General features: G+C 34.6%; 2 protein-coding genes across 2 annotated transcripts; both read left to right on the plus strand.

Annotated features, from left to right (window-relative positions):
- Positions 1 to 427: 427 nt before the first annotated feature.
- LOC143464485 (WD repeat-containing protein 44-like) lies at positions 428 to 10,336 on the plus strand. Its single transcript, XM_076962265.1, has 22 exons — positions 428 to 598; positions 750 to 834; positions 2,626 to 2,728; positions 2,886 to 2,950; positions 3,055 to 3,466; positions 3,592 to 3,745; positions 3,868 to 3,993; positions 4,056 to 4,132; positions 4,320 to 4,396; positions 4,779 to 4,841; positions 5,794 to 5,868; positions 6,030 to 6,213; positions 6,477 to 6,796; positions 6,900 to 7,038; positions 7,231 to 7,445; positions 7,555 to 7,677; positions 8,356 to 8,466; positions 8,649 to 8,759; positions 8,844 to 8,951; positions 9,122 to 9,231; positions 9,319 to 9,452; positions 9,565 to 10,336. The coding sequence occupies exons 1-22, from the start codon at positions 531 to 533 to the stop codon at positions 9,750 to 9,752; spliced, it is 3,048 nt and encodes a 1,015-aa protein (XP_076818380.1). The 5' UTR covers positions 428 to 530; the 3' UTR covers positions 9,753 to 10,336.
- A 1,395-nt stretch (positions 10,337 to 11,731) lies between these two features.
- Positions 11,732 to 24,865, plus strand: LOC143464489 (uncharacterized). The gene is made up of 39 exons (XM_076962272.1): positions 11,732 to 12,295; positions 13,812 to 13,922; positions 14,181 to 14,330; positions 14,431 to 14,524; positions 14,860 to 15,041; positions 15,163 to 15,240; positions 15,324 to 15,428; positions 15,509 to 15,611; positions 15,701 to 15,870; positions 16,258 to 16,352; positions 16,422 to 16,578; positions 16,748 to 16,878; positions 17,009 to 17,108; positions 17,319 to 17,417; positions 17,533 to 17,802; positions 17,969 to 18,079; positions 18,315 to 18,464; positions 18,548 to 18,641; positions 18,978 to 19,159; positions 19,281 to 19,358; positions 19,442 to 19,546; positions 19,627 to 19,729; positions 19,819 to 19,988; positions 20,376 to 20,470; positions 20,540 to 20,696; positions 20,866 to 20,996; positions 21,127 to 21,226; positions 21,437 to 21,535; positions 21,651 to 21,920; positions 22,086 to 22,196; positions 22,432 to 22,581; positions 22,682 to 22,775; positions 23,115 to 23,296; positions 23,418 to 23,495; positions 23,579 to 23,683; positions 23,764 to 23,866; positions 23,956 to 24,125; positions 24,518 to 24,612; positions 24,682 to 24,865. The coding sequence occupies exons 1-39, from the start codon at positions 12,101 to 12,103 to the stop codon at positions 24,848 to 24,850; spliced, it is 5,142 nt and encodes a 1,713-aa protein (XP_076818387.1). The 5' UTR covers positions 11,732 to 12,100; the 3' UTR covers positions 24,851 to 24,865.
- The last annotated feature ends 56 nt before the right edge of the window (positions 24,866 to 24,921 follow it).

Genomic DNA, 24,921 nt, shown 5'->3' on the forward strand with positions numbered 1-24,921 from the left:
GAGAGTGAGACTGCGTGCCTAACACTCCAGAAATAATTACACATTTCATTATAATGCATTTTACTGTTTTTACATTTGTAAGAAACAGACAAAGAATTGAAGCTTCAGTGCAGGCCACCAAACCAAAATCTGCGTGTTTGCATGCACAAGTTCATGTCAAAAACTGCCATACTTTCCAGTCAAGTTGACATCCATGGGTGGAAAGTGTAGAACCTGCACATACAAGATTCATCAACAAGACTACTGAACGATTTTATTGTCACACTGATTTATAATAAATAAACAAAGAAAAGCTGGTTGTTTAAACGTCAATTTTAAGAAAATATACAAAGAATTGAAGGTTCACTGGACGCCAAAATGTGCATTTTGGCACGCACAATTTTTTGTTTAAAACTGCCATACTTTGCAGTCAGGCTTAACATTGTCCATTATGTTTTATTGCTAAAGGTATAGCTTATGTGTTCCAAATACTTGAATAGAATAAGAAATAAATCATGGTAACTGTGGGATTGCTACATGGTTAATCTATCATGTCTTACGCAAGCGACAGTGGCTCGGACGACTTTTATGATGCTCGTCAGGAGTTGGGTTCACCACGGTAAGCGATCAAGTTCATAAACTATTTTTCTAAAACTAACAAATTCTTATTTGCGCGCATTAGACAGCCGTGCGATTTTGTTTATTGAGACCTATTTTTGATATTAAATTATATGATTGAAATAAAAAATAAATATTAAATAAATTTACAGTAGTCTTTCTTCTCCACCTCTTCTTGTTGATGCTGATGATAATGATGGCTCAGCTGATGAACAAGCCGGAGCTACTGAAAATCAGGTTTGTTAATGGATATATAGCTAATTTTTGTCTGTTGGCACCAGCGTTGGGGTAATCGTAATCGTTAGTTGTAATCGATTATAATTATTAATTGTTGAAATTTATTGATAATCAAATAAATTCAGTGTTCTTCTTTAGTAATCGGTTGATTATTCGATTTTTAGGGTACCAAAGTAAAAAATAATTGATTTATTTGTAATAAGTTTGCTGTTAATTGAAATTGTAATCATTTTTTCAGTCATACATAACAATTAACTTTTCTCCCACTTGGAAATGAATTTATTCCTTGGCACTACTTGGCAGTTTGACATGGCAACAATAAATGGTTGTTTATCAACACTTAACAAGTTGTACGGTCAAGCAAGCATCTTTAATTGTAGCCAACATTGCCCTTGAAGCATCATAATAACGTAAATGTAACATGTAAATACAACGTGCACTGCATAATTGTGAATTGTAACGGTAAAACTATTAGACTGGTTCGGTTTATGGGCATTTATCTACATTGTACAATATATCTAAAATGTTGCGCCGAGTTTTCTAGGTGTGAAATATGTAAAACCTGACGCAGTCAAAACTTAGTTGAATATATTTCATGTTATTTTAAAGCTAATGTAACTATTTTATACGTTGTTTTGGAGTTAAAAAAAAACCTTTCTTAACTGATTGTTCGATTAACGTTCTAGAAGTACTCATCCAAGCTCTGGAAAGTGTATGAAAAATAATCGATTTAATCGTCCAAAACGCACAGCTTGTTCTAATTAACTGACCAAACTCTTAGAAAATCAATTATATAATCGAATGTTGCTCTGGTTTCGCGTAAATATTTGATTTACTCGTCACAGTACTCTAAACAGGCCGATTGAAAATCGAATGAAACCATTCACGTTAACGTTTACTCGATTATAGATCACTAGGTATACGTATTCAACCCAACCCTGGTTAGCACTGGTCACAGACAGAATATGAAGGATAGGCCTACCACCTACTAATGCAATTTAAATAGAAGGAACTATTCAATGTCATAATACCATTTTCGAATGTAACTGTAAAAATTTTTAGCAATCATCTCGAAACAAGATGTTTTATGGGCACATCTAAAGTTTAAAGTTAGCTCGTTGCTTACTCAGCATTTTTATTATAACCTGAGTGTATCTATTCTGTAATTGTAGCAAAACAACCCTACCAGTATGACAGCTTTGCCGTAGCAGATTGAATTTCGGACATTTGTGCTAATGTCCTACAGACTATCGTACTAATACTCTATATACATTCATGAGCAGTTTGCTTTGACCGTAAACTAAGATGAAGTTTCCTTTCTGGAAAACAAAGTACATTTGATGCAATTATTGCAGTTATGTGAAAATAAACAAAGATGGAGGGAGATAAATAGACAGTATAGAGATAATATTATGATAAGCGAAAAAATGAAAGTGTTAGCATGTTTATATAATACTGTTATTGAATGAGTTGGTTAGCCTGGGTGTCACAATATTCACATGACAAAACAAAACGCTATTGATCAAACTATTACTGAAAGATTTGGGCTAAAAGAAACAACTACAACTACACAACTGGCAGTAAACCAGCTTCCACTTTAAATATGTTCTGTTAATACATTGGGACAATGCAACATGATGACTACGAATGCTCATACAATAATGAGAAATGGTAAATGGAACCAGGTTGGCCTTCCAAAAATGATGTATAATAACTTGCAAAGAATGTTTTGGTAATTTTATTACTGTATTGTTCATTGTGATAATATATACATACTTACATACATTGCAGAAACAAGGGCTCAACTCACCAAGTCAAGTTGGCGGAAACCTGTCCCTTGACCATATCTTAAGTGTGGATAGTGAGGAGCAAGTTGTTATTGATGATGCAACTGGTATGTACAGATGTTTGTCATTTTATTTATTATCTATAAATATTTATAGGTATCTGTCCTAATTAAATTCATGCAAGGCACCCTAGTTACATGAGCCTGGGGTTTTTGTGGAACATATTGTTTAGAATTAGAGATAAGCTTCTGCTCCTATTTCCAGATAAGGAATCTGTGATTGAATGTGATGGTCCTTCACAACAAAGCACCTTTGAAAGCATACACCAGGTAAGTTTTACAATTTCTTTTTGACTGTTAGTGTCATATGTGTACATTTCTACGTTTAAACCTATTTTCTGCAATAAAACTTGTTTCTTTTTAACAAATTTCAGAACATTATGACAAGCATGACAGCTGAAAACATCCAAGAATGTGCATCTGCAAGTTCTTCCAGTTTCTTAAATCTAGACAAGTGTGATTCTGCACCTCCTCCTGTGGAAAACCCTTCAAGGCAACCCACACTTGTTGTTGACTTTGCAAGTTCTAGTGATGCTGCTGAAGACATTGCCATAACCAGTGTTCTCAAGTCCGATGCAAGTAACCATAAAGCTGTTGTTGTCGACCCTCAAAGCCAAGATGAAATATCAGAGCAACAAAGCAACGCTACCCTCGGTGATGCTGAGACTGAGGGAAAAACAGTTAAAAGCAGTACATGTAACGCACAACAACAGCCAGATATTGTTATGTCATCCAAAGAACGACCCTCAAACCTCCCTGGTGTACTATCCTTAATCATTCCTGAAAGTGAGTTTAGTAGACATTTTTTTTCTACACGCTTGTTACATCAACTATGTGTAAATAATCAAGGTATGAGATTTGTTTAGCCTAGCAAACCATTTTAAATTTCCAAAACAAGTTTGTGCTTTCAGGAGAAACCGAAACCTCAAGTAAGCATGGCAAGGCTGCCCATTCCTCGATAGCCAGGCCTAAAAGACCACCGCCGCCTCGCCCAAAGAATCCTCCCAAACGACCTCCACCCCCACGAAATTCCACCAGTGCAGCATCTTTAAAACCTTATCTAAGGTAACTAGGAGCACATGTTTGTACTAGTCTATCACAGTGAAATGTAAAGAGCTAGGACGTATGTTGAGTGTAAAACATTACATCCTAGTACAATCATTGCTGAAGTTAAACCTGTTTTGTAGTTCTGTAGATGATGGTCTTTTAACACCCAACTCGACTGTTGATAACATCACAAGAGAATTTGCTGCTGTATTGCAAGAGGAAACTTCGTCACCTGCTTGCAAAGTTTCCCCCTCTCCACAAAACATGTATGTTTGTGTTTGTTCTTTTTTTGTCACAAATGTCAAGCTTTCATATTCGAATTGTTAAGTTTTGCATTCAGTTGTGAAGCAACAAGTTTACCAGCAGAACCACCAAAACAGGATTCTGGGAGACCAAGAATGCATGGTAGGTTTAATTTATTGTTTTTCTAAGCTGTTATAGTTGGAAGTAAAGATTGGTAAAGGTCTAAAGTTTGTTAGTTTTGTAAAAACACTTTGTACATTATTTTTAGTATCAATATTTAGTTAACCTATGAAGCATTACCATAATATTCACATACCAGAATATTCATAATGTGTAATTATCATTATAGAAGATTCGTATGGCAACCAAAGGAATAATTCATCAAAAAGCTATTCCTTGGGAAGGAACAGCAAACAGTGTGATGAGGTGAGCATCTTAAGCTTTTGATAATTTAAATGTGTGTTGCGTAAGTTAATTTGCATTTTTATTTGCGATCTGTTTTGGCGCTTGTTGCCTAATTTGATAGCTATCAGCTTATACTTAAGTTCCATACTTTTGTTTTTGTTATGTCTTTTTAAATTAGTTGCTGCTGGAGTATATCTGCTCAGTAATAATTTAGAGTATATATTAATATTGGATGCGCTAATTGGAGATGTAATTTACTTTATGCTCCATCACTTTCGTTTTTCTCTGGAATTATGAAGCATATGTTTGTTTGTCTGCATTTTGACATCTTGACTAACCATGTTATGCACTAACATTGTGGTGGGTACTATCTTTTACATTTCTTTTTTCCATGAAAAAACAGGAAAAGCAGTGGTCCCAAATGACAAAGAGCACAATTTTAAGGATAGACTCATCTCCCGGATTAGTATGTTTTTTTAGCTTGGGTGAAAGATTGGTCTTTAGAATTAATAACGACATTAATTAGCAAAATGACTGAAACTTTATAGCTGGCATGGATTTGGTTGACATTGGTTTGATTTTTTTCCTACAAAGTTGTTTTTCTTCTCTTTTCTGTCTCTGTTTAATTTTCACTTAATGTCTTGCCAACCACGATTTATGTCATGTGCCAGTATTTCAAATGGAATTAAGTAGCTTGCTTAGCATTAATACCTACTACTACCTAAAAGGTTTGTCTGGATAAAAAATCCGTCTGTAGCATTAAACAATAAATTTAATTATTAGGTTGTAGGTTTTGATAGACTTTTTGTACTGTGGTTAGTGGTTGACTGGTTTTCCTTTGTGAGGTTAAAAACATGCAAATTTATTCCATTTGTATCAATGCTTAATAATAATGGATAGATAGCTCATGTAGTTGTTCTCCCTCAGCAAACCAAAATTTCTTTGTGTAACAGTAGTTTAAATCATTACTATCTTGCTTACTGTTTCAAATATTAGTCAAGATGCATTAATTAATGCATGTAGTATGCAAGTAAACTTCATGCATGCACGAAAGCTATCATGCGACTTAATTCATTTCCCATTGTGCTTGGTGTAATAATGAGCAATTTGTAATGTGCAATATGTGTACTTAAAAGCAACACTGGTCACCATGCAAGTTTTACAATCATATTTTGTGCACAGTATTTTTGTATCCGAATAGTAACCTTAACCTGACACTAATTTCATCGCAATACTAATGAGCTTAGTTTGAATAATTCACTTCACTTTGCTCTGACCTGCATGACTTAGTGTATGGCCTATACCTAAATCACTTACAATTTTCTGACAAACCTAAGCTGGTTAAATGTGGATACATTTAGTTCTGATTATATTTACGGTTTGAGTCATTCTCTTGAACTTAATTAATTATCTTGCAGGAAATTTTGTCCACTGTGATTGTTCGAAACTTAGACACTGGTCAAACCATGCCACTAAGTGCTGCAGCAGAACAGGTAGTTGTTCCATTCACCATTGTGATGTATATATTCCTATTTAGTTGTAAAATACCAGCTGTAGCTTGTCCATAACGTGGTTAGGTTCAATTTATGAATCAACAACGCTAAGTTTTTTCACTGCTCTATTCTTAAAAACATGTTTTTTATAATTTGTACAGGTGTCTCAATGCTTGAATCCTCTCGCCCTGCAAATTATGAGCCGGACGAAAGAATTTACCTGTGCTTCTGGTTCTGCTGAGGATAAGCAGACTGCCAAAGCAGCTGTTCCAACGTTGGAGTTCCCCCACACCCCCTCTATGGAGGAGGATACTGCATCAGTTGCAAGCGATGAAATCACCATCGGTAAGGTTTTAGATTCATTTATATGAATGGTTCATTCAATTTCATCACAGAATTATCGAGAGTTGAACGAGTCGAGTGATTTTGGCCAATTTTTAAGTGAAAATTCCTTTTATATCTTGTAATTGGCAGTTGTTCATAAATAAAACCTAGGCCCAGGGATTTGATTTGATCAATTGTGACAGCACCCTTGAAAAATAAGCATATAATTAAGTGAACATTTTTAGTTCTTAAAATACAGTTAAAGCACTGTGACCTGTTTGCAGGTGCTGATGCGGCCAGTGGCAAATCAACACAAGAAGGAAGTCGAAAAATGAGAGTGAAAAGTAAACGTCTGAAGAACATGATGGGAAAAGGTGCACGTCGTTTCAAGGAAGTTGCAGAAAGCCAGGTGGAACGAGCAGTTCAAAAAGTAAAGCAATCGAAAGCAGATGGAGCGCAGAGTGAATCTTTGCATGTGTCAAGTGACGAGGAAGTATTAGATTCCTTAGCGAGTATGTTGGTGAAGACAAAGCAAGCATCCTCTCATAAAGGTCCTTACCAGTTCTCCCACCCACGACTGGTCCAAGACATAGCTGTACACATTGTGAGTTTTTTTCTTTGCATCAATTCACTCCTGCAAAGCTAAGTACTTGCCCTATCTGGTTGTTAATAGTGGTTAGTTTTTTCACATCTCGTGCTTCCGACAGGGTGCTGTGTGGAGTATGAAGTTCAGCCACTGTGGAAGGCTGCTAGCTACGGCCGGCCAAAATAACATTATTTGGATCTGGGTTTTGAAAGATTACTATGCTTATTTCAATGAGCTGAGGAACAAGTATGACAGTAAAGGTAAGCAGCTTAATTAACCCAATTTGATTGTATGCTGTTTCTATGGTCTTGATTTCATGTCAATTCAATCATGGTAATCTCCGCTACAAGGTACCTGTATTGCCAATTATTATTGGTTGTATTAATGGAGGCTAAATTAACTGGGGATCAATTAACACTACTAACCTTGATTTATAACTTGACCGCTTTTAGAACGTGGTGCCGTTTTCGCCACACCACCCCGCAGTAGTATGGAACCACCCAGTGGTGACGATGCAGCAAATTCTGGAGAAAAGTTTGATGGAAGTGGAAGTACTTATAGCGGATCCGATCAGCGAGAAGAAGATGAAGAAGCTCCATTCCAATCCCTCCCATTCTCATCTTACGTCGGACACACTGCAGACGTCCTGGATCTAGCTTGGTCTAAGGTAGGCTGGAAAATTTCATGAGTTCTATGTGAGGGCATGAATAAATATTATTTACGTATAAGTATTTAAAGGAACTGACTGTAATAATTTGTGCATTTTTGTCATTCAGAATTATTTCACGTTGTCATCATCAATGGACAAAACTGTTCGGCTGTGGCATGTGTCACAAAAAGAATGCCTTTGTTGCTTTCAACATATCGACTTTGTCACCGCCATATCATTTCATCCAAGGGTAAGCCTTGCACTACACTAAGACCAACACGCGTACTAATTATTATTATTCTTTTATTGCTACCACCCTTCTTGTTTGTTGCGACTCGCTTACCTGGATATCTTAGGGTAGAGATTTGATTCTATTTTGTTTTCCATTTGAGAACTGCTCTGCATTTTGGCATTAAGTTATACTTCTTTTTTGAAGGACATTTTTAAACCGCTTATGTACATGATTGTAACCTTTAGCGACCTTGTGCGTTTCGTTGTATTGATTTGCACGGGATGTACAATTGTACGTGCTAAATCCGTGTATAAACAATGAACATAATTAATTATGCTAGCAGTCAAATTAGAAATACGATTCCATTGCAAACCGTTTGCTGCATTTCCTGCTTACCCAACCGTGCATTTATAAAGGGTTGTCATTTCATGGAAGCCTGCCAGCTCTATGAACGTTGCTGCTTCCCAGAACAGTACATTGCAATAAAACCACTAATTAAGGATTAAGTGGCTTATTGTTTATATTTTTGTACTAATTCAACCAACATTTTATTGCAATTTCCCACCTACCCACGAGTATCTACAAATAAATCAAGGTTCCACGGAAACTACAACCTTACTTTTTGTAAACATGATTGTTAATAAACGTCAAATATCGTGTCATCAGACATGAACCTTTCTATTTTTATCCCTTCAGGATGATCGATACTTCCTCAGCGGTTCGCTCGATAGCAAGTTAAGACTGTGGAACATTCCAGAAAAAAAAGTCGCGCTTTGGAATGAGGTTACCCCCGATTCATCATCCAGCGTAAGTCGAACTAAAAGGCGTCCACAATTTTTTTTATTTACGCTTGTATTAGGAGCACAATGGCTGATCGTAATCGTTTCCTGCATGCGCGATTCTCAACTCAATTAATTATTTTTTAACATTAAATGTTGTTGTAATAGTAATACGTTAACGGTTCATAACTTATTGTATTTGCTTTGCAGTCTGCGTCAGGTGGCGGGGGTGCTCTGATCACAACTGTCAATTTCTGCGAGAATGGAAAATTTGCCGTGTGCGGAACTTACGACGGGAGGTGCCTCTTCTACGACACGGAGGTAGCCTCGCAGTCCTATTGCTTAGAATGTCAGTAGAACCGACCAGTAAGCATTGATTGATTACTAACCCATTTGTTTCTTCAGCACTTGAAGTACCACACTCAGATTCACGTTCGTTCTTCGAGAGGGAGGAACTCCAAAGGACATAAAATCACCGGTATCGAACCACTTCCGGGTGAACATAAAATATTGGTGAGAGCAATAATGACTGGTCTCGCTTTTATGTCTTATTAAGCGAACAATCTTCTGTGATTATTTATGCGAGAATTTTCAAAAGCAATGCGCCGCATGCACCGCTGAGAGTCGCTGTTAGTTTAGTTGCCGACGTAACGTACGTTAAACATCTGTGTAAACATTGTCAGGTGACATCGAACGATTCCCGCGTTCGACTTTACGATTTGCGCGATCTGTCATTGACCTGTAAATTCAAAGGGTTGACCAATTTAAGCAGCCAAATAAAAGCAAGTTTCAGGTAAGGGCTGCGAGAACTTCTTGTTAGTTTGACTTTAGAAACTTCTTGGTGGTGATGTAGTGATATTGATCCGTGTTTTTACGCAAGCCACGACAACAAATACATAATCTGCGGTTCCGAGGATAAAGCTCTTTATATTTGGATGACCAACCCGCCGCAAGATGTCACTAAGCTTTCGTCGTTTCGTAGAGACCGCAATGACAGCTGGGAAAGCATAAGAGGTAATCATGCCGTTTTATAAATGCGTATTTTTTTAGCTTATTTACGATGCTCGAAAATTGTCTGCTGTTACTGTTGGCAACGTATTTCCGGTTTTCATCAACATATTTTTAGCTCATGATGCTGTAGTGACCTGTGCGATTTTTGCTCCGTATCCCCATCTTATGGTGAGATCCGCAGGCAAATCCAACGATGGCAGCCGTCTGTCCTTCCTCTCATCCAAAAAAGCACCGTCCGCCGAAACCAGCGTCATAATATCGGCCGATTTTAAAGGCGTTATTAAAGTGTTCACAAATTTATGATCAGAACGCTGCGTCTTAGCATAAACAGCGACACCTCAGTTTAAAGATGCTGGTGTGACGTGGATCGTGTGACTGTAGTGGTTGACGTTGCAGGTTCAGGGTCTCCATGATAAGTTTATTGGGGTCTGCACTTAAAGTGTGTTTTGCTAATGCTGAAAAGGTCAGTATCACTGTGCCGTGTTTGTGACTCTGATGGCGTGTTACGTGCTCTCTGTATTCTCTTGAAAAATTCTCGTAAGCTTATGCAAATTCTCCCTTTCAAATTCTAATGACGTTGCAATGCGGGTGTTTTCGCATCCAGTGTTCTTCAGTGTCGAGCGATTCTGAGAATTGATTTTCCCTTTGCGTAACTATCTACGACATAAATCATTACCGTTCTATTTAATCTGTAATCTATTTCCGCAGGAAGCATTCGTCCGTTTTTGCGAATTTTTGTCCAATTCTCTGTTTTTAATATTTTCCGAAGGCAATGACGTCATGCGATGAATGACTTGCCTACCCACCAAAATTTCTACTGTGCCTATATACGTGTTTATACTTGCAATATTCGTGTATTTATTAAAATAACTTTATGAAGTATCTTATCTTGCTTGTGTGAAGACATATAGATGCGCAACGGAGTACACTCATTACTACTGGGTACCGTTAGAGTGTTAGACCTTGCACAATAGATTTCAGCAGCATTGAAAGTACGGAACGGAACTAAGTTCAACATGCACAAGCGCGAAAGACATATTTTGTAACGTACGACTTACTATTAGTTACATGAACTCCGCGCAAATTGTCTTAATCATCACTTTTAAGAGTGACTTTTGTTGACCAAACTCCTTGACAAGTTTAGACGGAGCACAATACAAACATTGATGTAGATATAACTCGATAAAATAAGAAGATTACGTAACTTACAACAATTGGTGCCGCTATGATTGGGAACATTGATGTCCTTATAAACCTGTTCTGCTAAATAGACTTTTGCCCGAGGTAAATAAACCTATGTTTTGTTGTAAAATTATAGATGTCTATAAAATTAAGTCATTACTTGAACAACAAACAATGACAGCATATCACGTGTTTTAAACGTCATTGCAAACAAAAATGTCGTCATGATATGTTTATTGCACGTGATCTCACGTGACACAACCGCCGATATGTACATAAAAAGTTGTTTTACTGGTTTATCAATAAAATTCTTATTTAGAAAATAAAATAAATTTTATTTAGCAAATTGAGGATTGCGTTCTTTTCTCAATTACAAGACCAGAATACTCTAAACTTTATTGCCAGATAAAATTCTGTAACTAAAAATTTGGGGCCTTCTTCGAACTTATATTTCATCCTCATGCCAAGCATTCATAATTATTTAACGAAGTCAAAATTCTTGGCCAATCTTATTTTTGCGCTGTTATGTTGTGAATATGGTGGAAATATCCCCGTGTAATGATATTTACATGTTCCCAAGAAATTTGTAAGAACCACAAGTTTATATCCTTTAAACGAATTTTCTTTCCCCTATGTGTACCCTATTAATAATGAAATAACACGTAGCTACTTGTTTGGAATTGCAAACAATTGGCAAAAATTTTCCTAATAATTTCATCGACCCGATTTGTTATTAAACATGTTTAAGGTAATGTTGAAAGGGATCTCAGTTATTAATTGCAATCGTTTGCAATCATTTTTTATAAACTATTTTTAATTATCGCTTAATTTTCTTTTCAATTATGGTCAATGGAGGGATTTTGGTTGTTTGTATTAATTTCTTCTGGTTGTCATGTGTTAAGTTGTGTTGAACAAACATTAAACAGCTCACAAAAATATGCTGCCCTGTCGGACTTTGACACACTCAACCGAGAAAAAAAGATTAGTGAGCTTAAAATCGTTTGGCGTGATCCAATATCATCACATTTACGACTTTCCGACTGACGGAGTCGGGACTTGTTCTGTGATATCGGTTTATATGGCAGTGTTTGGTTATACTCAAGTTATGGAGATAATTGTGTTGTAAACTCGCTAAATTGTAAGAAAGGTTTTTATAACTTTAGATTTTTCATAAAGTTTCCGAGTCCTACTTTTGGCATTTTTTATTATTTTTTTATTTACTATATAAGTCAATCGCTACCGATAGGTCCATGCCTATTGCATAAAATTCTAATGAGGCCATGTTTGTCAGTATTTTTAAATATTTGTCAACCAAGCACGTAGCCTATGTGCAAGCTACAAAATAAATTGGTTGAAAATAGTTGGGCTACCATCAAATTTGCCAAACTGAAAAGATAAACGTAATAAGTAATTTGTTAAACAAAATTGTCAACAAGTGTTAAAGGGATTTATAATTTGCCTGTAAATATATGACTATTATTGGACAACAATTCGTTTGCAGGAGAAATATGGCCGACTGCTGGCCTGTCGTTTTTGCGTTCTTGGTTGGGAGCATCGTAGCTGAGGTTGTTCCGACTGAAGATTACTTGCATAATGCAAGACTTGACAACGATGGAAATGTTGAGATGTTCTGGAAATTCAATGATACTCACATAACCTTTGAGGTAAATTTAAAAAAGACCCAAATCTATGATCGTCAATAATTAAAGATGGAAATGGGCGTAATCAAAACTAAGGTTGAAGTTCGGTGTAGCCTACCAAAGTCTCAAAAAAAAATAAAAAAACAAAATTAAATTTTTGGACAAAGTCAGAAATTGCTTTTTAAGTACAGTATATCTGTAATATATTTTATCTAGTGAACATTTTCTCCTGAAATGTCATACAATCATAAGTTTAATAAAAAACGACCAACTTGCGGTCAAGTGCTTCTCTCAGTTATTGTCTGCAGCTTACCTCTTTTAACCGGCATTCAATCACCCGATCGCCATAGCAAACAACTTAATGACGTAAAACCAGAGTAAAACAAACGAATTATAATGCAGCTATATCTGAGCAATGTGTCTGATATAGACTACTTTTTTGGAAAAAAAATTACTTTTGAAAAAAGGTACCGAATTTTTGTAACGAATTATTTTTTTTCAAGAAATTTCAGTCGTTCCCGGTAGTCGGTACTTTTCACGTGATTACTTCAAAATTTTAACAAGTATCATTTCAAAAACACATGTTAATTAATCCTTAACACTAATTTTAGCATCTGTTGATATTTAATAATCTAGAAATGTCAAGTGAAATTATAATGACAAATGAGTAATTTCACGTATGCTTTTACCTGGAATAATCTTTACAGGAGGCAAAATAGCGCCAAACATAGCACTTGCAGCAGCATCGTTTACCTAAAAAGTAGGACTACTGGTGCCGAGCACAGAAAAAGTACCAAACTACTATTTTGAAATAGTACCGAATACCGGAACTGTCAGTTTAATTTTTGCCAAGTATTGGTACTGTTACCAACGGTACTTTCAAAGTACCCACTAACCACCTCTGACTGAATCCTTCAGGCCTACTGTAGTGTATAGGCCTATCAAAATTCCGAGATGGTTTCATATTTGAGTGGCAACGTGAAACGTAAAAGAATTGTTTTATTCCTTAAATATAAAAATTAAGTTATCCATTTTTGCTTACCTGCTCAAATATTTAAAAACATTGTCGTAACTAGACTGGATAATGGAGGAAGCACTGTATTGATAAATAGTAGGCCTACTGTAGGCTACTATATAATGGTATTCTACTGGAATTACATTGGTATTATATGTTTATCGAAATAGGTTTTTCCCCTAAAACACAAGTTTCTTTTTTACTCCAAAAACGATTTGAGAGTGACTACAGTACTACACTGTATGTACGTCATGCAGTCTGTTGATAAAGGTAGGCGATTAGATTAGGAGAAAGTCCATGAAAACTGTTAATTTTATCTTATAAAGGTTTTATTACAGTTAGACTTAGATTGTTAGATACATTTAGGTTAGCAAAAAACTGTGAAAATTAGCTTCGAATACACGATTTTTTCCTGTTAAATAGTAGCAGCCAAAATATTTTTGTAATGTGGTCTAGTTAACATTGTAATTTGCAGTAGTGTATATTGTTTCAATGTTCGTAATATACGATGTTATATTTTGAAAGGTTTACGCAAGAACCAGAGGTTGGATTGGTATTGGAATTTCCCCAAACGGTGGCATGGCTAATGCTGATATCTTTGTGGGATGGGTGAAGGATGGAATTGCATATGTGACTGTAGGTTTCCGTGTACAATGTTTATACGGTTTGGAGACCAGGGCTGCCCAAAATTTTAAGTGTAGACTATACGCCACGTTATTGCACACATAGGCCAAATTTTTGCTCAAACACATTAGGTCACACCATACTTCTGCACTATTTCTTCAACACTTGGCAAGTAACAATACTTACATTTTATCACTTATGAAACATTTTATCATTTATCCAAAACAAAAAAAGTTAACAATATAATTTTGCATTATTGCATTAACAAAGGACCGCCATGGCTCAGGTGGAAATGGTTATCCTGCTAAAGATACTGAGCAAAATGTTGAATTGCTGGATGGAAGTGAATGTGACGGATGGACCATGATTAAGTTTCAAAGACAAATTGCTGCTTGTGAAGAATTTGATTTGGAAATAACTGTAAGACTTCCTTTTTTATTAAGATTTTAATTATGAGCAAGAATTATATAAATTTTTGATTATATTTCGAATAACAATTGATCTTTTTATTATTATCCAGGGAGATACCTTGAAAATCATTTATGCATATGGAGAAAATGATCCTAAAGATGAAGACTTGAACAAATCAGATGATTATCATGGCGTAAATAGGGGTAATAAAAGTATTCAGAAATCAACATTAAATGTTTGCTGTTATATGAATATAATACATGTACAGTAACATTTGTTAACGCTAGTCGGTTGGTTTACAAACTGTTGGAAAGCATGAAGCATATTCACAGGCTCTGGCTACTGTTCAATTCATTTGAACACCTGCAAAAAGCACAACAATTATTTATTCCCTCCAGCTTTCAGTTACAGAGTTGCTACTATGTTACTGTAAATTTAGTATTGTCATTTTTTTGGGGGATTGTAATAACTTGCTTTTAATCTTACTTAATGTGTGTGTAGTTTGATTTTCTGTAACAAATCTTTATCTATCTTACAGGTGTAAAAAGCATGTATTTGCTTGATGTTGCCAAATCAGATGAAATAATGTTTCCTGAAGGCGAGACTCATATGAGCTTTGATCTTCTCAATGATAATTTTCATGTTCCATCACAAGATACATATTATAACTGCAGGTTGCATAAACTTCCTACATTCACAGAGAAACATCATTTAGTAAAAGTAAGTGGTTTGGAAATGAAAGATTTTCTTTTAGTTGGTATTAAACATTGAATATATTATTTCACTTTAACATTGAAATTTATTAATAAAATCATTAAGACCAATCCATATTAATTGGCAGGTTGAGCCAATCATTCAACCAGGAAATGAACTTCATGTTCACCACATCTTAGTTTATCAATGCACTAGAAATCTAGAGGTAAGCAACTTTCATGAAACCATAATAATCTGAATACTGAAAAAAAAGATTTGGTTTGAATTTGTAAACCAGTTTTTATTTAGGATTCGCTCAGCTTTGGAACCAACGCCAAATGTTACGGCAGCAACATGCCCCCAGATTTTGAAAGTTGTTCGTTTGTTATTCAAGCATGGGCCATTGGTGGTGGGGTGGGTTAAGTGTTTGTCAATTTAGTTATGAAAGCTTGTCGGTGTTTAGAAAGTTAAGAATTTTGTTTGTCCATTTGTAGGCATTTTACTATCCGAAACATGCGGGATTTCCGTTGGGTGACCGTGCAGCACCAAAATATGTGGTTGTGGAAACCCACTATGATAATCCAAATATAAAACCTGGTAAGAATTTTATGTAAACAAAAAATTATTGTTCATCAGCTCTTTGTCTTTGTATTGTTGTTTGTTAACTGTCATCTCCATCTCTTCAGACATTTTTGATTCTTCGGGGTTGAGATTTGTTTACACATCTCAATTAAGACAATATGATTCTGGAATTCTTGAAGCTGGTCACACTGTAAGCGGATACCAGCAGATCATTCCACCAAATGCTCAATCATATTTGCAATATGGAGAATGCACTGATCAGTGCTTGGAAGGGGTATTTAACCAGATATGTTTTTTAGAGTTAGTTTTTATGACTAACTAATAACTAGACTGTATTATTTGAAGTGCAATAAGTATTGTGCAGGGTGCATCCCATTGTTGTTCTTGTTTACGTTTGCTGTGGTGCTGTTTATTACGTTGCTAGCTTTGCTTTAGCGCTAACGTATAAGGTTTAATGTGTGCTAATGAAGATCATTTTGGTATATTTCAAATTTTTCACTCAAATAAAATAATCAATGTGGCGGATACTGTTTACTTACTATATTTTAGATGAATCATTTGTGTGTAGTTAGTTTAAGTTTAATAATAGTGTGAAATTTGAATATTTGATACTGTGGTGATCTTTTAAATATCATGCGTTTTAATGAAATGTATGTTTTAGGCAATGAAAATGAAAAATCTTGACCAAATTAATGTGTTTGCTGCTACAATGCATAGCCACCTTCTAGGAAGAGGATTAACTCTAAAACATATCAGGTATTTGACACCTTTGATAAAATAAGGAAAATTTCTATTTTTGTAAGTTATGCGTTTATTGCATTTCAGAAATGGCACCGAACTGTCACCCATATCAAAGGATTCGAGTTATGATTTCAATTATCAAGAATCAAGGTTGTTGTCTGAAGAGCGCATTTTGAAAGTTGGAGACAGTTTGCAAGTTGTTTGCAACTACAACTCACAAGATAAAACAAAAATTACCATGGCGAGTATTTTACAAGATGAGTTTATTGTTAAATCAAGATCTTGTTAATTGAATTGCCTGGTTTTCGTTTTGATTTAACTGAGAATTTATTCGCTCCTTTTTTGCCTATACAGTATATATATGTTTTTTTACAAAAAAATGAAAAATAAAACTCTTCTTGTTTTAATAGGGAGGACTTCCGACCACACGAGAAATGTGTTTAGTATTTGTCTATTTCTATCCAAAAATTCCATTAAACTTTTGTCAAACTGCACCAGAGTATAATGAGTTTATGTCATATTTTGGCATTGAAAGTACTATGTAAGTTTGTGTTATTTCCAAATAATTTTATACGGATGCAAATTGACGATCTGATTTCGGTAATTTAAGTTTTTCTAACATTTAATCAGGTCTTAAAAAAAGTGTTCAACTTTTAAATTTTACCAAAAAGGTTAATTGGAGATGGTTCCGTATATGAAGATCTCGATGCCTTTCTTGTTCTTGAACCTTCGCAACTTGCAAATCAAACAGTTGCTGAAGTTATAAACTCTGTAAGTGTTTAACGTTGATGAAATTGTACACAGTTGTGTGATATTATACTTTTATTTCAGGCTCTTGTAGGGATGTATATTATGTGATATCAAATAACACTTTTTAACTAATTACTCACATTAACTAAGAATAATTAAAAAAGTTTAACAGCACTTTGCTCTAAATATGGAAGAAGTTGTCAAAGATTAAAAAGTTGTATTGTCTTGTAGATGGAATGGAATGATGAGACTGCCGTAGAACTGAGTGAAGCAATGCGATATATATATAGAATAGAAAACTGTGTCGGGCCCCTTGGAAAACCACCACAGGTAATTTTATGTTTTAATATGTTTTGCAGTCACGGTTTAAGCTCTGTTTAGATTTTACCTATTAAAGCTGATGTTAAGTGAATTTGGTTGCAAGTTTTATTTTGATTGATTTAAGGTTGAATGGTACCATCCTGCTCTATCTATTGATATTCCGTATGTTGAGGAAAATTTAACTTGCAATGAACCCAGTACTGGATGGCCCACATCCAATGAAGCTAGCCACTGTTTTGTGGACACCACCCCAGTTACAATTACAACTGAAGCCACAACTCCATCGAACATTGTTATAACTCCAACTGAAGATTATCAACATAGTGCAGTGCTGGATAATGATGAGAAGTTTTGGATGTTTTGGAAGTTTAATGAAACGCACATAACACTTGAGGTAAAAGAAAGTTTCAGGATTAAAATCCAGTTTATTGAAACTTGAGAACATCGTCATTAGAGCTGTAAACTTTTCTTATTAGTAAAACGTTTGTAAGAATAAAGAATTTTTAGTAAAAAGTGCTTGATATGGTGGGCGGTAAGTTTAATGAATTTAATCTGTTAAGGTTTATGGACAAACAACAGGATGGGTTGGTTTAGGAATATCCCCAAAAGGTGGCATGTCCAATGCAGATATTTTTGTTGGATGGGTGAAAGATGGAATAGCTTATGTGACAGTAGGTCTAACCATCTAACTACTTTTCTCGCGCAAAAAGTTTACAATGATGTAGAATGTAGTTGTTAAACATGAGATTGCAACTTACATATCTCCATGCCTAGTTTTGTAATCTGTGATAGCAGCTAAGTTTGTTTATCAACATAATCCTTGTGTCTTCGACTCTTTATGGTAACTGTTTTTCATGCTTTCTGTAAAATTCAAGATAAATGTAAAAATGTTACTTTTTTGTGTAGGATCGCCATGGCTCAGATGGAAATGGTTATCCTCCTAAAGATACTGAGCAAAATGTTGAATTGCTGGATGGAAGTGAATGTGACGGATGGACCATGATTAAGTTTCAAAGACAACTTGCTGCTTGTGAAGAATTTGATTTGGAAATAACTGTAACACTTCTTTTTTATAAACATATTAGTTATGATGAAGAATTATATTTTGAATAAAAATTCATCTTTTTATTATTATCCAGGGAGATACCTTGAAAATCATTTATGCATATGGAGAAAATGATCCTAAAGATGAAGACTTGAACAAATCAGATGATTATCATGGCGTAAATAGGGGTAATAAAAGTATTCAGAAATCAACATTAAATGTTTACTGTTATATGAATATAATACATGTGCCATAAAAATTTGTTAACACTAGTTAATTGGTTTACAAACTGTCGGAAAGCATGAAGCATAATCACAGGCTCTGGCTACTGTTCAATTCATTTGAACACCTGCAAAAAGCACAACAATTATTTATTCCCTCCAGCTTTCAGTTACAGAGTTGCTACTATGTTACTGTAAATTTAGTATTGTCATTTTTTTGGGGGATTGTAATGACTTGCTTTTAATCTTACTTAATGTGTGTGTAGTTTGAATTTCGGCAACAAATCTTTATCTATCTTACAGGTGTAAAAAGCATGTATTTGCTTGATGTTGCCAAATCAGATGAAATAATGTTTCCTGAAGGCGAGACTCATATGAGCTTTGATCTTCTCAATGATAATTTTCATGTTCCATCACAAGATACATATTATAACTGCAGGTTGCATAAACTTCCTACATTCACAGAGAAACATCATTTAGTAAAAGTAAGTGGTTTGGAAATGAAAGATTTTCTTTTAGTCGGTATTAAACATTGAATATATTATTTCACTTTAACATTGAAATGTATTAATAAAATCATTAAGACCAATCCATATTAATTGGCAGGTTGAGCCAATCATTCAACCAGGAAATGAACTTCATGTTCACCACATCTTAGTTTATCAATGCACTAGAAATCTAGAGGTAAGCAACTTTCATGAAACCATAATAATCTGAATACTGAAAAAAAAGATTTGGTTTGAATTTGTAAACCAGTTTTTATTTAGGATTCGCTCAGCTTTGGAACCAACGCCAAATGTTACGGCAGCAACATGCCCCCAGATTTTGAAAGTTGTTCGTTTGTTATTCAAGCATGGGCCATTGGTGGTGGGGTGGGTTAAGTTTTTGTCAATTTAGTTATGAAAGCTTGTCGGTGTTTAGAAAGTTAAGAATTGTGTTTGTCCATTTGTAGGCATTTTACTATCCGAAACATGCGGGATTTCCGTTGGGTGACCGTGCAGCACCAAAATATGTGGTTGTGGAAACCCACTATGATAATCCAAATATAAAACCTGGTAAGAATTTTATGTAAACAAAAAATTATTGTTCATCAGCTCTTTGTCTTTGTATTGTTGTTTGTTAACTGTCATCTCCATCTCTTCAGACATTTTTGATTCTTCGGGGTTGAGATTTGTTTACACATCTCAATTAAGACAATATGATTCTGGAATTCTTGAAGCTGGTCACACTGTAAGCGGATACCAGCAGATCATTCCACCAAATGCTCAATCATATTTGCAATATGGAGAATGCACTGATCAGTGCTTGGAAGGGGTATTTAACCAGATATGTTTTTTAGAGTTAGTTTTTATGACTAACTAATAACTAGACTGTATTATTTGAAGTGCAATAAGTATTGTGCAGGGTGCATCCCATTGTTGTTCTTGTTTACGTTTGCTGTGGTGCTGTTTATTATGGTGCTAGCTTTGCTTTAGCGCTAACGTATAAGGTTTAATGTGTGCTAATGAAGATCATTTTGGTATATCTCAAATTTTTCATTCAAATAAAATAATCAATGTGGCGAATACTGTTTACTTACTATATTTTGGATGAATCATTTGTGTGTAGTTAGCTTAAGTTTAATAATAGTGTGAAATTTGAATATTTGATACTGTGGTGATCTTTTAAATATCATGCGTTTTAATGAAATGTATGTTTTAGGCAATGAAAATGAAAAATCTTGACCAAATTAATGTGTTTGCTGCTACAATGCATAGCCACCTTCTAGGAAGAGGATTAACTCTAAAACATATCAGGTATTTGACACCTTTGATAAAATAAGGAAAATTTCTATTTTTGTTCGTCATGTGTTTATTGCATTTCAGAAATGGCACCGAACTGTCACCCATATCAAAGGATTCGAGTTATGATTTCAATTATCAAGAATCAAGGTTGTTGTCTGAAGAGCGCATTTTGAAAGTTGGAGACAGTTTGCAAGTTGTTTGCAACTACAACTCACAAGATAAAACAAAAATTACCATGGCGAGTATTTTACAAAATTAGTTTATTGTTAAATCAAGATCTTGTTAACTGAATTGCCTGGTTTTCGTTTTGATTTAACTGAGAATTTATTCGCTCCTTTTTTGCCTATACAGTATATATATGTTTTTTTACAAAAAAATGAAAAATAAAACACTTATTGTTTTAATAGGGAGGACTTCCGACCACACGAGAAATGTGTTTAGTATTTGTCTATTTCTATCCAAAAATTCCATTAAACTTTTGTCAAACTGCACCAGAGTATAATGAGTTTATGGCATATTTTGGCATTGAAAGTACTATGTAAGTTTGTGTTATTTCCAAATAATTTTATACAAAAGCAAATTGACGATTTGATTTTGGTAATTTAATTTTTTCTAACATTTAATCAGGTTTTAAAAAAACTGTTCAACTTTTAAATTTTACCAAAAAGGTTAATTGGAGATGGTTCCGTATATGAAGATCTCGATGCCTTTCTTGTTCTTGAACCTTCGCAACTTGCAAATCAAACAGTTGCTGAAGTTATAAACTCTGTAAGTGTTCAACGTTGATGAAATTGTACACAGTTGTGTGATATTATACTTTTATTTCAGGCTCTTGTTGGGATGTATATTATGTGATATCAAATAACACTTTTTAACTAATTACTCACATTAACTAAGAATAATTAAAAAAGTTTAACAGCACTTTGCTCTAAATATGGAAGAAGTTGTCAAAGATTAAAAAGTTGTATTGTCTTGTAGATGGAATGGAATGATGAGACTGCCGTAGAACTGAGTGAAGCAATGCGATATATATATAGAATAGATAACTGTGTCGGGCCCCTTGGAAAACCACCACAGGTAATTTTATGTTTTAATATGTTTTGCAGTCACGGTTTAAGCTCTGTTTAGATTTTACCTATTAAAGATGATGTTAAGTGAATTTGGTTGCAAGTTTTATTTTGATTGGTTTAAGGTTGAATGGTACCATCCTGCTCTATCTATTGACATTCCGTATGTTGAGGAAAATTTAACTTGCAATGAACCCAGTACTGGATGGCCCACATCCAATGAAGCAGGCCACTGTTTTGTGGACACCACCCCAGTTACAATTACAACTGAAGCCACAACTCCGTCGAACATTGTTATAACTCCAACTGAAGATTATCAACATAGTGCAGTGCTGGATAATGATGAGAAGTTTTGGATGTTTTGGAAGTTTAATGAAACGCACATAACACTTGAGGTAAAGGCAAATTTCAGGATTAAAATCCAGTTTATTTAAATTTGAGAACATCGTCATTAGAGCTGTAAACTTTGTTATTAGTATAACGTTTGTAAGAATAAAGAATTTTTAGTAAAAAGTGCTTGATATGGTGGGCGGTAAGTTTAATGAATTTAATCTGTTAAGGTTTATGGACAAACAACAGGATGGGTTGGTTTAGGAATATCCCCAAAAGGTGGCATGTCCAATGCAGATATTTTTGTTGGATGGGTGAAAGATGGAATAGCTTATGTGACAGTAGGTCTAACCATCTAACTACTTTTCTCGCGCAAAAAGTTTAAAATGATGTAGAATGCAGTTGTTAAACATGAGATTGCAACTTACATATCTCCATGCCTGTTTTTGTAATCTGTGATAGCAACTAAATTTGTTTATCAACATAATCCTTGTGTCTTCGACTCTTTATGGTAACTGTTTTTTATGCTTTTTGTAAAATTCAAGATAAATGTAAAAATGTTACTTTTTTGTGTAGGACCGCCATGGCTCAGATGAAAATGGTTATCCTCCTAAAGATACTGAGCAAAATGTTGAATTGCTGGATGGAAGTGAATGTGACGGATGGACCATGATTAAGTTTCAAAGACAACTTGCTGCTTGTGAAGAATTTGATTTGGAAATAACTGTAAGACTTCCTTTTTTATTAAGATTTTAATTATGAGCAAGAATTATATAAATTTTTGATTATATTTCGAATAACAATTGATCTTTTTATTATTATCCAGGGAGATACCTTGAAAATCATTTATTCATATGGAGAAAATGATCCTAAAGATGAAGATTTGAAAGGACCAGATGATTATCATGGCGTAAATAGGGGTAATAAAAGTATTCAGAAATCAACATTAAATGTTTGCTGTTATATGAATATAATACATGTACAGTAAACATTTGTTAATGCTAGTCGGTTGGTTTACAAACTGTCAGAAAGCATGAAGCATATTCACAGGCTCTGGCTACTGTTCAATTCATTTGAACACCTGCAAAAGTCACAACAATAATTATTTATTCCCTCCAGCTTTCAGTTACAGAGTTGCTACTATGTTACTGTAAATTTAGTATTGTAATTTTTTTGGGGGGTTGTAATGACTTGCTTTTAATCTTACTTAATGTGTGTGTAGTTTGATTTTCTGTAACAAATCTTTATCTATCTTACAGGTGTAAAAAGCATGTATTTGCTTGATGTTGCCAAATCAGATGAAATAATGTTTCCTGAAGGCGAGACTCATATGAGCTTTGATCTTCTCAATGATAATTTTCATGTTCCATCACAAGATACATATTATAACTGCAGGTTGCATAAACTTCCTACATTCACAGAGAAACATCATTTAGTAAAAGTAAGTGGTTTGGAAATGAAAGATTTTCTTTTAGTCGGTATTAAACATTGAATATATTATTTCACTTTAACATTGAAATCTATTAATAAAATCATTAAGACCAATCCATATTAATTGGCAGGTTGAGCCAATCATTCAACCAGGAAATGAACTTCATGTTCACCACATCTTAGTTTATCAATGCACTAGAAATCTAGAGGTAAGCAACTTTCATGAAACCATAATAATCTGAATACTGAAAAAAAAGATTTGGTTTGAATTTGTAAACCAATTTTTATTTAGGATTCGCTCAGCTTTGGAACCAACGCCAAATGTTACGGCAGCAACATGCCCCCAGATTTTCAAAGTTGTTCGTTTGTTATTCAAGCATGGGCCATTGGTGGTGGGGTGGGTTAAGTGTTTGTGATTTTAGTTATGAAAGCTTGTCGGTGTTTAGAAAGTTAAGAATTTTGTTTGTCCATTTGTAGGCATTTTACTATCCGAAACATGCGGGATTTCCGTTGGGTGACCGTGCAGCACCAAAATATGTGGTTGTGGAAACCCACTATGATAATCCAAATATAAAACCTGGTAAGAATTTTATGTAAACAAAAAATTATTGTTCATCAGCTCTTTGTCTTTGTATTGTTGTTTGTTAACTGTCATCTCCATCTCTTCAGACATTTTTGATTCGTCGGGGTTGAGATTTGTTTACACATCTCAATTAAGACAATATGATGCTGGAATTCTTGAAGCTGGTCACACTGTAAGCGGATACCAGCAGATCATTCCACCAAATGCTCAATCATATTTGCAATATGGAGAATGCACTGATCAGTGCTTGGAAGGGGTATTTAACCAGATATGTTTTTTAGAGTTAGTTTTTATGACTTACTAATAACTAGACTGTATTATTTGAAGTGCAATAAGTATTGTGCAGGGTGCATCCCATTGTTGTTCTTGTTTACGTTTGCTGTGGTGCTGTTTATTATGGTGCTAGCTTTGCTTTAGCGCTAATGTATAAGGTTTAATGTGTGCTAATGAAGATCATTTTGGTATATCTCAAATTTTTCACTCAAATAAAATAATCAATGTGGCGGATACTGTTTACTTACTATTTTTTAGATGAATCATTTGTGTGTAGTTAGCTTAAGTTTAATAATACAGTACTGTTAAATTTGAATACTTAATACTGCGGTGATCTTTTAAATATCATGCGTTTTAATGAAATGTATGTTTTAGGCAATGAAAATGAAAAATCTTGACCAAATTAATGTGTTTGCTGCTACAATGCATAGCCACCTTCTAGGAAGAGGATTAACTCTAAAACATGTCAGGTATTTGACACCTTTGATAAAGTAAGGAAAATTTCTATTTTTGTAAGTTATGCGTTTATTGCATTTCAGAAATGGCACCGAACTGTCACCCATATCAAAGGATTCGAGTTATGATTTCAATTATCAAGAATCGAGGTTGTTGTCTGAAGAGCGCATTTTGAAAGTTGGAGACAGTTTGCAAGTTGTTTGCAACTACAACTCACAAGATAAAACAGAAATTACCATGGCGAGTATTTGACAAAATGAGTGTATTGTTAAATCAAGATCTTGTTAACTGAATTGCCTGGTTTTCGTTTTGATTTAACTGAG

The sequence above is a fragment of the Clavelina lepadiformis genome, chromosome 7, assembly GCF_947623445.1.
Source record: "Clavelina lepadiformis chromosome 7, kaClaLepa1.1, whole genome shotgun sequence".
Classification (NCBI taxonomy): domain Eukaryota; kingdom Metazoa; phylum Chordata; class Ascidiacea; order Aplousobranchia; family Clavelinidae; genus Clavelina; species Clavelina lepadiformis.

What these genes read in the sequence shown, in the direction of transcription:
- LOC143464485 (XM_076962265.1), top strand. Translation starts at nt 531, where the DNA reads ATGTCTTACGCAAGCGACAGTGGCTCGGACGACTTTTATGATGCTCGT. An exon ending in TGGGAGACCAAGAATGCATG is followed by an intron (nt 4,133 to 4,319) that starts GTAGGTTTAATT and finishes TTATCATTATAG; the next exon opens with AAGATTCGTATGGCAACCAA. An exon ending in CCATATCATTTCATCCAAGG is followed by an intron (nt 7,678 to 8,355) that starts GTAAGCCTTGCA and finishes TTATCCCTTCAG; the next exon opens with GATGATCGATACTTCCTCAG.
- LOC143464489 (XM_076962272.1), top strand. Translation starts at nt 12,101, where the DNA reads ATGACTATTATTGGACAACAATTCGTTTGCAGGAGAAATATGGCCGAC. An exon ending in TTGCTGAAGTTATAAACTCT is followed by an intron (nt 17,109 to 17,318) that starts GTAAGTGTTTAA and finishes ATTGTCTTGTAG; the next exon opens with ATGGAATGGAATGATGAGAC. An exon ending in CCCTTGGAAAACCACCACAG is followed by an intron (nt 21,536 to 21,650) that starts GTAATTTTATGT and finishes GATTGGTTTAAG; the next exon opens with GTTGAATGGTACCATCCTGC.